This window comes from Pelobates fuscus, chromosome 1 (assembly GCF_036172605.1).
Source record: "Pelobates fuscus isolate aPelFus1 chromosome 1, aPelFus1.pri, whole genome shotgun sequence".
NCBI classification, from domain to species: Eukaryota; Metazoa; Chordata; class Amphibia; order Anura; family Pelobatidae; genus Pelobates; species Pelobates fuscus.
Genome location: NC_086317.1, coordinates 299620196 through 299633286, shown reverse-complemented (window position 1 = coordinate 299633286; position 13091 = coordinate 299620196). Strand labels below are relative to the sequence as shown.

General features: G+C 37.3%; 1 protein-coding gene across 1 annotated transcript in view; it reads right to left on the bottom strand.

Annotated features, from left to right (window-relative positions):
• The window catches only part of DMD (dystrophin), a 2317639-nt gene that overhangs the window by 688290 nt on the left and 1616258 nt on the right, over positions 1-13091 (bottom strand). Inside the window, exon 52 of the mRNA XM_063457949.1 lies at positions 12301-12418. Coding sequence (XP_063314019.1) covers positions 12301-12418 — 118 coding nt within the window. The remainder of the gene's footprint in view (positions 1-12300; positions 12419-13091) is intronic.

The following is a 13091-nucleotide window of genomic DNA, read 5'->3' as shown; positions in this document are numbered from 1 at the left end:
CCAGATTCCATCTGTTGTTGTCACTCTTTTAGATGAATTTAGCCAAATTTGGTTTACACATGACAGTTAAGTGTGTGAATGATGTATGTTCACCCAAACAAAAAATAATGTTACTTGGGTTTAATGAGCTGCTAAATATTTGAGGCAGTGAAGCCATCCTCTGCTGATAAATGCATTGGTAAGTTTAAATTTGTATTGTACTTAATAATATAATTTGGATGTGATAATATTGCTCTAAAAAAAATATAGGAATGTCGGGCGAATTGGTAGCTTAATGGAATATAGTCAACACATCCAAGAGTGTTTATGTTGACCACCGTCTACCAATTATTCTTTAAATGGACCCTGCAGGCTGGAGGTAACACGCTGCTTAAGAGCATACTGGGTATAAATGCCTTTGTGCCCTGAATTTATGCATTTTTGTCTATTTGCTGTGTATGCATTTGATTTTTTTCAATGCATTAAGAGGACCATTGTGGAAGCATTAGAGAAGGTAATTTATTCAATGCTAATTTTCTTTTTTTATTTCCAACTTGAAAATAAAACGTCTATGTTTACAAGAGTTATCTGTAGGAGTTATAAAAGCATCGCGAGATTATATCTATCTTTACCAATGATACGGAATAAGACAGTTTAATAAGTAGGCATTTTTATTTAATATTATGCAGAACGTGCATTTCATAATTCATGGCCATTAACAGAACAGAAGCAGTAATAGCTATTTCCCAGAAGGAAAGTAACTCTTTTTACTCCACATATTTGAGGACGAGACATGGCATTTTAATGTATACCTCGGAAAACACTAATATACATACAATCCGTAATTTGCTAAAAGTAAATTGCTTTGATAGGACTTCTGAGTTACTGCTGCAAAATGCTATGGTCATCATAAGAGCTTGTTCGTAAATGTGTGTAAAGTTTAGGAGCTGTTTTAATAGGAATCTTTTTTCCATTTTTACTTAACACAATATGAAACCTTTTGCACAGTATCAGAGGAACATCTGGTAGTCCAGGTGTTGTGAACTACAACTCCTAGGATGCTTGGTCAAGCCAGACATTGCATGCATATAGAGTGAGGTGGTTAGAATCAGTTTTATAGGGTATCTTTTTTCACTCAAGGAATCCTGTAATTTGCAATGTCAAAGTGGACCTCTCGCATAAAAGAGTTTTACATCAATATTATTTGGATCTATATGTGACTTACACACTGTCTCTGCAGATAATATCATACTCTATACAAACTCAATGATGTTATAACAAACTAAAGCAAGGATACAGAAGGAATTCTAGGTCCTGTATCCATGAATATAGTATAAAAATTACATGGTTCTCTGTATCATACTCTTCCAGGCATCAGTAAAGGAAGTAAGAAAATCTGGAGGGACAGAAGAGGGACTGCCTTTCGACAGACTGTAATGAATGCTGCTGCCTGGCTTATTTTTCTCTCCTGTTGCTCCACTCATTGCATCACTCTTCTGTCAATCATTATATTGACTTCATGTACCTTATAGGACTCAAGTATCCTCCTCTACAATTCATCAGTAATTTAAAGGTATGACCATTTCCGGTCACTCCACTCTGCCAGTGACTTTATCCTGTTTACTGCTTGTACTCATACTGTTAATTTGTGCTTGCATGACTTCTCACTGGCTGCTCCATTCCTGTGGAACGGCTTGCCTCCCCCATTTGACTTTCCTCTACTGTTGATTCCTTTTAAGACATCTATATATACCCACCACTTCAGAACAATGTTTTATATTATTATACAAAGTATAATGAAATTTCCAATGTAATGTAATTCCTCACAATAAAAATCAATCATTAAAAAATATATACTGGCTTGGAAATCACTGCAGAAACCAGTCTCAAATACCTATACTATCTGTGACAGGGCAGAACGTATTTTCAGTTTCTAATTAACCCGGTGGTAATTTACTTGTGGTTCATCCTATGTGCTAGTATTTCAGCTATGGGGTACTTCTAAATTACACACTGACTTGGATTAGGCTGCACATTATATTATATCTCTGAATTCTGAATACTCCTAATTATATTTAAAATCTTTAATAATTCTAAGCTCTCCTACATCCAATCATTATTATGATTGATTTATGAATTTCTATTAAGAAGTCCTCTGAAACTATAATGATTTCTTCTAAGATTGTCATATAGAACTTTGACTTATATTGAAACTTTATGATTGGGGAAATATTACCTAAATTTATCTTAACTATAAGACAACAATACTCAACAAGTTTTTCACTGGATACAATTGAAACATTTGTATGAAGTGCTAGTAAGTTTGTAATCCAATCAAGGAGTGCAAATGATACACACTCACTGTTAAATACAAGATACCTCATATATTACATTTGTTGGCTCATTCAGCACCCCCCAATTTAAAACTTTTTTGCTTTTTTTGTTTCCACTTTTTTTCAATCACACCCTTTATTATACATTTTATTTTCTCATTCATTTTGTGTGGTGTATTTAAATTTAATAAAGACTAAAAAAAAAAAAATAGTTTTTAAACTATAAATTATTTTATTATTATTATTATTTTCGTAATTGGAGATCAACTCTTAAATGTGTGTTTTGCATCTAGGAGTTAAATACCAGCAGATGAAGGCCTGAGGAAGGAGCTCTTCCCTTTTTTCTTGGTACCCACACGAGTAGACATGTCACCCTAAGGGATGACTTATGACTTTTTCACAAGCTCCGTATATTTGCAAGCAATTCTTCTTGAACAAAGCATAGATAATATTTTTAATTTTATTTAAGCACTTTGTTCCATGACCGGTACACTTTAATAATTAGAGATGTTTATCAAGCAGAAATGCTATTAGGAGAATGGAGAGAGTTAGGACTATTCACAGTTATTGCTGCAGCTATTTGAAAAAGCATAAGAATATAATCATATCTTTATTTAGGAATGATCTTTGTAATTGAATATCTGTAATGGCAATTATATGGCCAATGCAGGAGAAAGATTCATGGACTGGAATATAATAGCTAAAGTCTCTTGACTCTTACTTTTTTTTTCGATATGGTGTCTGACACTTTTTAATATGTCTGGCATCTTGTTTAACACTTGGAAGATATATATGTCGCGAACATAAAATTTTCCGTTCGCGAATGGCAGAGGCTGTCCTAGCACCCCGGTCATTCAAATACTCGTTAACGGCTTTTTCTTGTTGGAGCAGGCGGTCGAACATTAGGAGTGTTGAATTCCAACGTGTCGGGCTGTCGCAAATCAAGCGCCTCACTGGCATGTTGTTTCGCCGCTGGATATCTGAAAAGTGCGCCATGGCCGTGTAGGAACGCCTGAAATGGCCACACACCTTCCTGGCCTGCTTCAGGACGTCCTGTAAGCCTGGGTACTTATGCACAAAGCGTTGTACGATCAGATTACACACATGTGCCATGCACGGCACATGTGTCAACTTGCCCAAATTCAATGCCGCCAACAAATTTCTTCCATTGTCACAAACCACTTTGCCGATCTCCAGTTGGTGCGGAATCAGCCACTGATCCACCTGTGCGTTCAGGGCGGACAGGAGTGCTGGTCCGGTGTGACTCTCTGCTTTCAGGCAAGTCAACCCCAAGACGGCGTGACACTGCCGTATCCGGGATGTGGAATAGTACCTGGGGAGCTGGGTGGGTGCCGTTGATGTGGAGCAAGATGCAGCAGCAGAAGAGGACTCAGCCGAGGAGGTTATGGAAGAGGATGGAGTAGGAGGAGTAGAGGAGGTGGCAGCAGGCCTGCCTGCAAGTTGTGGCGGTGTCACCAACTCCTCTGCAGAGCCACACATTCCATGCTTGGCAGCCGTCAGCAGGTTTACCCAATGCGCAGTGTAGGTGATATACCTACCCTGACCATGCTTTGCAGACCAGGTATCAGTGGTCAGATTGACCCTTGCCCCAAACACTGTGTGCCAGACATGCCATTACTTCCTTTTGCACAATCGAGTATAGGTTGGGGATTGCCTGTTGTGCAAAGAAATTTCGACCGGGTACCTTCCACTGCGGTGTCCCAATAGCTACAATTTTTTGGAATGCCTAGACTCCACCAGCTTGTATGGTAAAAGCTGGTGGGCTAAGAGTTCAGACAAGCCAGCTGTCAGATGCCGGGCAACGGGGTGACTTTGTGACATTGGCTTCTTACGCTTAAACATGTCCTTGGCAGACACCTGATTGTGGGCAGATGAGCAGGAACTGCTCAAGGCGAGAGACGGAGTGGCGGATGGTTGAGAGGGGGCAAGGAGGACAGCAGTGGTTGACGTGGCTGAAGATGCTGGACCAGGAGGAGGATGGCTTTGAGTTTGTGTGCTGCTTGTACTCATGTATTGATCCCATAGGTGTATGTGATGTGTGATCATGTGCCTTCGCAAAGCAGTTGTACCTAGGTGGGTGTTGGACTTCCCACGACTCAGTTTCTTTTGGCACAGGTTGCAAATGGCATCACTGTTGTCAGAGGCAGACACACAAAAAAAATGCCACACTGCTAAACTCTGCAATGATGGCATTCTGGTGGTGGCAACAGCATGCGTTGATTGGCGTGCTTTCTGGCTGACCCCGGGTGCCGATGCATGCTGTCTGACTGTGCCACTAGCTCCTTGCGACGACCTCCCCCTGCTTCCAACTCGTCTCCTCCTCCTCTCTGTCTCCCCATCTGAACTTTGCCCCTGTTCTTCTTCTGTTCTAGCGGGCATCCAGGTGACATCCACGGATGCATCGTCATCATCAACCGCTTCACTTGTATCTGACAACTCAGCAAAGGAAGCAGCAGTGGGTACAACATCATCATCAGCACACCGTACGTCCATGTGTGTAATGCTGCCTGACTGAGACATATCCCTGTTATCTACATCCTCTGGCAATAATGGTTGCGCATCACTCATTTCTTCCAACTGATGTGTAAATAACTCCTCTGACAGATCAAGTGAAGCAGCTGTGGTGCTAGTGTTGGTGGTGGCGGCAGGCGGGCGAGTGGTAACTTGAGAGGTGCCCGAAGCTAAGCTGGAGGAGGATGGTGCGTCGAGGTTCTGAGCGGAAGCTGTAGAAGATTGGGTGTCCTGTGTTAGCCAGTCAACTATGTCCTCAGAACTTTTCGAGTTCAGGGTACGTGGCCTCTGAACACTGGGCATTATTCTAGGGCCAAAGGGAATCACAGCACCACGACCACGACGGCCCCTGCGGAGTGGTCTGCCTCTACCTGTCATTTTTTTTTCGATTAGTGGGACTATGCGTGCAAGCTACTGTGACAACAGATATGAGTGGCACTGTGCACTGGCAGAAGTTGGCAGTAGACGCTGTAGGCCTGACACACACGCTTGCAGACAACTAACTGCTATTCAATCTATTACAGTCAAAATTGTATTTTTTATTTTTAAATGTACACTACTGTTACACCAGATATGAGTTGCACTGGTGTGACACTGTGCCCTGGCAGGCCCTGAAACGCACACGTGTGAAGGAAACTGACTGCTATTATTTCACAGTCAAATTTCTAGTTTTTCTTTTAATGTACACTACTGTTACACCAGATATGAGTTGCACTGGTGTGACACTGTGCCCTGGCAGGCCCTGAAACGCACACGCGTGAAGGAAACTGACTGCTATTATTTCACAGTCAAAAAAGTTTTTTTTTTTTTTTAAATGTACACTACTGTTACACCAGATATGAGTTGCACTGGTGTGACACTGTGCCCTGGCAGGTCCTGAAATGCACACGTGTGAAGGAAACTGACTGCTATTATTTCACAGTCAAAAAAGTGTTTTTTTTTTTTTTTTAAATGTACACTACTGTTACACCAGATACGAGTTGCACTGGTGTGACACTGTGCCCTGGCAGGCCCTGAAACGCACACGTGTAAAGGAAACTGACTGCTATTATATTACAGTCAAAAAAGTTGTTGTTTTTTTAAAAGCAAGCTATTGTGACACCAGATATAAGTTGTGGCACTGGGCAAGTGGGCACAGTATACGCTGTGAGCCTTACACACACGCTGGCAGGCAGGCAACTGCAATTAGATTACACAGAAAAAAAAAAGCAGACTGATGTTCTAGCCCTAAAAAGGCTAGATCAGCAGAGATCAGATGAGTCCTTCAGGACTGTAGTGGATACTGAATACACTAGCCTAGCTATCGATTTCCCTATTAAATCAGCAGCAGCTACACAGTCCCTCCTCTCACTAAGAATGCAGCTTCCGAATGAATCTAAAATGGATGCTGTCCAGGAGGTGGGAAGGTTTGGGAGGGAGGGTCTGCTGCTGATTGGCTGGAATGTGTCTGCTGACTGTGAGGTTCAGGGTCAAAGTTTACTCAATGATGACGAATAGGGGGCAGACTGAACATCGCATATGTTCGCCCGCCGTGGCGAACGCGAACAAGCTATGTTCGCCAGGAACTATTCGCCAGCGAACTATTCGGGACATCTCTATATATAACATAGAGTATTTTAAATCCCAAAGTTTAAAAATCACTCCATTATAAAATGTAAACTCATTCAATTATTTATAAGCTATCATCTTACAACAATTTTTGTTAACCAGTAAAATCACATTATAAGGTTTTTAATGCAGTCCAAAGAGATATCTGGAGTATATATTCGCTGCAGTATATTAAGAGTCTTACTTGAGTATATTTGATCTGTTATTTAATAAACATATGAGATTTTATACTACTACAATAATTTTATTCTGATACATGTACCCTCACTCTGAGAAAATTTAAATCATTGCAGTTAAGATATCAGCATTCTGGGAGCCCTGCTTTGGTATAATTTTAAGACATTTGCTCAGTGGGGAAACTGAGTAGTTGACACGAACATTGTCAGAGCTAAAATAAAAGTTGGGCAAAATCAATCAATGCTGTTTTGTCTGTACTTTTCTAATTTGTTTATAGATTGAATTCTTTACTTTGATCTCCTTCATCGTAAAGGACAACTGTCACCTCAAAACTGTGTTTTAATATACTACTCCTTCCACCAAGCTTTCAAAAGAAATACATTTGTTTGCATAAAACTTATATGTAAGAAATGAGAAAAACTCATCCCTATCTTTGGTATATGACAGGATCCTTCAGACTTTACAAGAAATTAATATATTATTTCACGAAGACCAGCACATTTGTAAAAATATTAACTCTTGCATATTCATCCCATATGCCATATATGCATCCCATTTTTGCATATATGGCATTGCAATACAAATGTGCCAATTAAAATACACATATAGAAATCAAAAAAACAGTAAAATTAGAAGCATGAAAGAGCAGTAAAAAGTTACCACATGGGACTTAATTCACAACCAGTCTACTACAAGAAAAAAAACTTCTGTCTATGGGCTACTAGCTAAGTAATAATTTAAAGAGAAAGTGTAAGAAATTAAATGAGGCACATCAGAAATCATGTCTAGAAGCAGACTAAGCACGTGTAAGTACATTCAATTTGGGCATATTTTTTATTTTATTTTTACAAATGTAGAGGTAGATAGGTTTCTAGTGCTTAATATCCAAACATAGATGGCAGCTTTAGCAACGCAAACCAGAGTCTCTCCTATCTGATCTCTGATGCATAAAGGAGAAGATGGAATTAGAGAGCAGCATCTTGAAAAGGTCCTCAAATCCAAGATGATAAGTAATGGAAAAAGAGGACAAAAGGAAGGAAATATAGTATAGTAAGTAGATACTTCAAATATAGAGGAAAAGAAAAAATACACTTACACTGTTTGGAGCTATAAACTAGCTCTAGAGGTAGCGTTTGGGCTATACAATACACACCTGTGGATATAGGCCTGAAATAGTGGTCCAATGGAAAAAAAGGTTTGGATATGTAATATAAACAGAATATAGATGCTAATATAGTGTAGCATGTTAGATGTCTGAGGTAGTTTATGAATGTTATATAAGTGCACATTTACATTTAATAGAGTCTTCTGATGGCTCCTTACATAAGGACTGGAGTGAAACGACCCCCACTCTTGGATATATGAGAGGAGACTGCACAAGTATCCAAGACTGGGGATCATTCTACCCTAGACCATATGCAAGGAGCCATCAGAAATCTCCATTAAATGTGAGTTTGCACTTATATAAAATTTATAAACTACCTCATACATTCAACATACTATATTAGTGTCTCTGTTCGTATTACATATCTGAACCATATAACTTTGAACCAAGATTTTCACCCAGGCGCTACATCTAGAGCTAGTTTATAGCTCCAAACACTATAAGTGTATTTCTTCTTTTTTCTCCATATTTGAAGTATCTATTTGATACACTATATTCCCTTCCTTTTGTTCTCTCTTTCCTTTACATATCATATTGGATTTGAGGAGCTTTTCGAAGTGCTGCTCCCTAATTGATCTTGTCTATTTTTCACATTTAATCTGCATTCTGCACATGCTCAGTTGCTCTCAACAGCTTACAAAAAATAGCAATATTTTATCATCAATCAGTAAGTCTGTTCTGTGGTTGAAGAAGAGGAACGGACTTTATAGTACTGCTCCACAGGATGGTTTATGTTTATTTGTATGTAACCTCTCCTCCCAGAGAACCAATGTCAGTAGTTTACTCTTTTACTGCCATGTCTTAAATGTCCTTCTCAATAATATCTCCCTTCTCTAGCCATATTAATAAACTACCATAATGACTACTACTGTCATAACATTCCAAAGAAATCTGTATAAATCTATAATTTCAAATAATGAACTACTCATGGCAAACTTTGTTGAAATAAGTAAACTAGTCATTATTTGGATTTAATTTTATTAAACATATTTTACATCAATGAGTTTATAACATTCAATGCCCTCTCTTAGCAGCTTACTTTATTTTGTATTTTGGTCTTTTCTCTTTAATTCATATTTAATTTGCAATCAAGTTAACTATATGGATAAGAAAGCTGGCCTCAGACATCTAAAGTTGTTCTTAGCATTATTAACTATGCATTACAAACTAAGAGTTAACTCAGCTTTTACCCATTCCCACAAATAAGAATACTCATTGAATATAGTAATGCTAAACAACTCATATGTTATTCCAAAAATAAGTATGAATGGACATTAGGAGTAGCTTGCCAATGCCTATTTAGAGGTTTTCATATCTTAGTTAAGTTAACTTTGCAGTGAGCCAATCCTATGCTTTTGAGTATATTTGAGGTGACCCTAAGCTATGGTTTCTAAGATGTTAGAACCTAAGAAATGTGGACCTTTATAGAGGATGTTGATTTCTATTGATATAGCACAAACATATTCCACAGTGATTTACAATTATAAAATGTGGATATTAAGAAGTGAAGGTCCTGCTCAAATAAGCTAACAATCTGCGAGAATTTGAGGTAGGCAGATATAATTAGCTGTTTTCCACAAGGACACTTATAAGTGAGGTGATCTGACCTGGATTAAAATCTGGGTTTCCTGGATCTAAGGCAGTAATGTTACCATTGCTCTAGTCAGCCAATATGTGATCCTCTAATTCAGTATTCCCCAACGCAGTACTCATAGACCACCAATAGTCCAGGATTTATGTATTTCCCTGTTTTAATCCAATGAAGATACTGACAAAACCTGGACTGTTGGTGGTCCATGAGGCCTGGGTTGGGGAACACTGCTCTGATTCATAGATTTAGAGAACTATTTTGCCAGAAATGTTTGACTAGAGTCCTTAAAGGTATAGGTTGAGTGCACACATTTTTTAAAAATTATTATTAGATTGTACCACATTAATTATTGATATTCCCCAATCAGTTTGTTTTGTTTTAATTATTCCCTTTTTTGTAAATGATTGACACAAGTTTTCTGTTATTTGACGGCACATTCACAATATATAATATGTGACAAATATTGTATCTCCTTCCACTAATACATATAAGATGTGTTAATTTAGCAAGTTAAAAAATTCTGCTTCTCTTAGCTGGTTGAAGCACTTACACCAAGGGCACCGGTGCTATTTTAATTTCCTTTGGGTAAAGTTTTAATTATGGTGCCTACATTTTTACAAATGCATACATGATTTATCTAGGTGGAAAATATATTAATACACAGTAACATGGCATTTCATTTCAATATTTACATTACTTACCTGGCAATTTTGTTCAATCATTCTTCCTTATTGTGTTTAATGAGGTAGACAAAATGACTGACTGCAAGTAACTGACTACTTCGATTTCTGCCTGCTGTATTTTTAAAATTAATATCCTTTGCGTATTGCAGTAGCAATCCTGCAATGTATTAAATTATTTCAATGAGATTGCCATTGCTATAGCATTTCTCTGCAAACCCAAGGGAACTGCTCATAGGTAGTACAGTGAGAAATTGATATACACTAGTTAACCCGTAAAGTTCCCTTCTTTAGAAAAGAGCTGACCACTTAAATTGACACTCACGTTATCTGTTACCTAGTATTCTTCTCAAAGGAGCACTATTAAAAACAACAACAACAACAACAACAACAAAAACCCAAAGTGTTTAATGTTATATTAATTTGTATTATGATCATATTTAATGTGGTGTAATATTTCATTTTGTGAATTTTTAAGCAGTAACTCCTCCCCACACACACCATAGTTTATTACAGCAGATTTTGCTGTGTGTCTCTAGATTAAAATTTAAATTGGAAGATATTGGAAGGTATGCATATGTTTATGTTAAAATGTAATTTCACACATATAATATCAATCACATTTTTTTCTTCTGATTGATTTCATAAGTGTGGATTTCAATTTTAACATCACTAATAAAGGTTATGTTTTAAACATGTACACATCTGCCAATATCTTCCCATTTCAATTAATGTGTCAATTAAAGGGGTATACTGTAATTTTCGAGATAAGTGTATATTGGGAGAAAAATAAGCACATTAAGCAGTCAGGAATTGTCCAATTGTGTTTCTATTTTTTTCTCTACATTAAAAGAGACACCAATAAGCACAGAGATAAGGATACTTTTTGGAACTGCACACAATCTTTTCTAGAGGCCAGAGCCTACAAGTCCTCCCATGGCAAGGCTGATATATCTACTAATTGTTATGAGTTGCAGTGGGAGCTGAGATTTGTATTTCGTGTCTCTCTGATTGAAAGATTTTCTAGCCAGAGCTAGAAGCTCCACTTTAGAGTCCTGCTTTGTCCCCAAGGAAAACTAAGAGTTGTGGATTCATGCATTTTCTAATTCTTTTCTTACGGACATTATGGCAGCTTGAGCTCTTGGTGGGACTTGAGTACTGGGTTAGAAGCCATTGTTCTTTTGTATCGCAGTAAGTCTATATCTGAATTTGTTTTCAGTTGGGAAATGGCTTGCACTACTATCATTTATAATCAACATTGGATGATCATGATTAAAGCTGTAATTCTTTGTAGTTAGCTTTCCAGAAAAGTCAAGAATCTCCAACAATATTAAGAGGTAGAGGTCCTGTCCATGCCTAATAACCTTCCTACTGCAGATTACAACTCCCAACCAGCGTATCCAATGCAGACTGCATGAGTATACTGTTGGCTATAATCTACTGTACACCAAGAAACAGGATTGGCACTCAATCTACGATTTACAGCTGCCAGTTTGTTCCAACATGTCTAGATAGAAATTTTAGGTAGTGAGGTTATTAAAAAAAAAATAAAAAAATCAAATAGAGCATTTTGGACACATATTCATATCTCTTCTTTCACTATCATCTATAAAATGCAGTGCACACTGCTGAGTGTAAGTTTCTCCTCTTGCATAAAAACAAAGACAATTCTATCTCATGGAAAAAAGTACTGATACCTCAATCAGCCCACCGAATTGAAAAGGTATATTCTTTCATTAACACAGTTACACGAGAGCACCAGATAAAAAAAAAAGTGCTTACATCTCCTATCTGTTGAACCCCCACCTTATAACTATGCTACAGTATGTTTTTGAACAAAAAAATTTAACATTTACAAACAATACGGACTGACTGAGGTATCACCTCTATTGTCACATATGTGGTTTGGCTTTCTTCATTTACAGCTGTAACAATAAGTAATATGTGTAATAAGATAAAAAGTTGCCTCTCTCATTCCTGAATTTACAGTGGGAAGAATTGTGAGCATTTCTAACTGCGAGGTACTAGTCACACTTTATGTATATTACAAATAAGTAGAAACAAACAAAGAAACTACTAAATGGAAGTTTTGGGGTCACTGTTTTTGATATTTCAAATATTGTTGCATAATAACAATAGTTTGCAAATTAAATGTTCGTTATTTAGTTACTAAAGATGCAATTAAGCTTAAAATTAGTGCTCAAAATGGATAATGGCAGAAACAAATACACTTACTGCGATCTGTGATTACAACCCGGGCTTCTGGATTGCTTGTTTTGTTTTTCAGGTTTTGTGCTGCAGTGATAAGTTCCTCCAGATGAGGGCGCCTTTTTTCTAAATCCTGTAGGGTTATCTAATATGTTGATAAACAAGACAAAAAACTTGATAGTTAATAACTACAACCAAGAGATTAAAAACAATAGTTATTCATTGATGAAGTTAGAGTTATATCTCTGCATCATAAATTAAAGAACCAATTCTATTGGGTAATCTGCTCCATTTAGTGTTATTTTCCATTCATTTATATTATCTAGAATAGCATGTGTTTCTGGCTCTCATGAAATAGTAACCTTTGGCAAAACTAACAGGGTTATTTATGAAAGTGTTAATTGTTGGGATTTTAAAATTAATTTCAAAATGGAAGTTAAAATTGCTGGAATGGAAAATGGCTCTAAATTGCCTAGTATATCGGTTTGGCTATTTTGACCCTACAACTTGAATCCGATTTGACTTCAAGGAAATCTGGAATTTATGCTTTTATTCGGAATAATTATAAACGTGTCAGTGAGACAAGCAACAATGGAGGATATGATGATATTTTTTATTTTGCTTAAAATTGTACCATTAACCCAGGCAAAATTTCAGCTTCTATAATTATTTACAGCATAGATATCATCCCTGCCATGTTTTAAGCTGTTTGAATATGTAAGCTAGAACAGACACAGATTATATTAAAATATATTTTCAGGTGTTTTTGTACAGCTATTTTACTGTGAATATTAATATTGTGAATACTCTTCTACTGC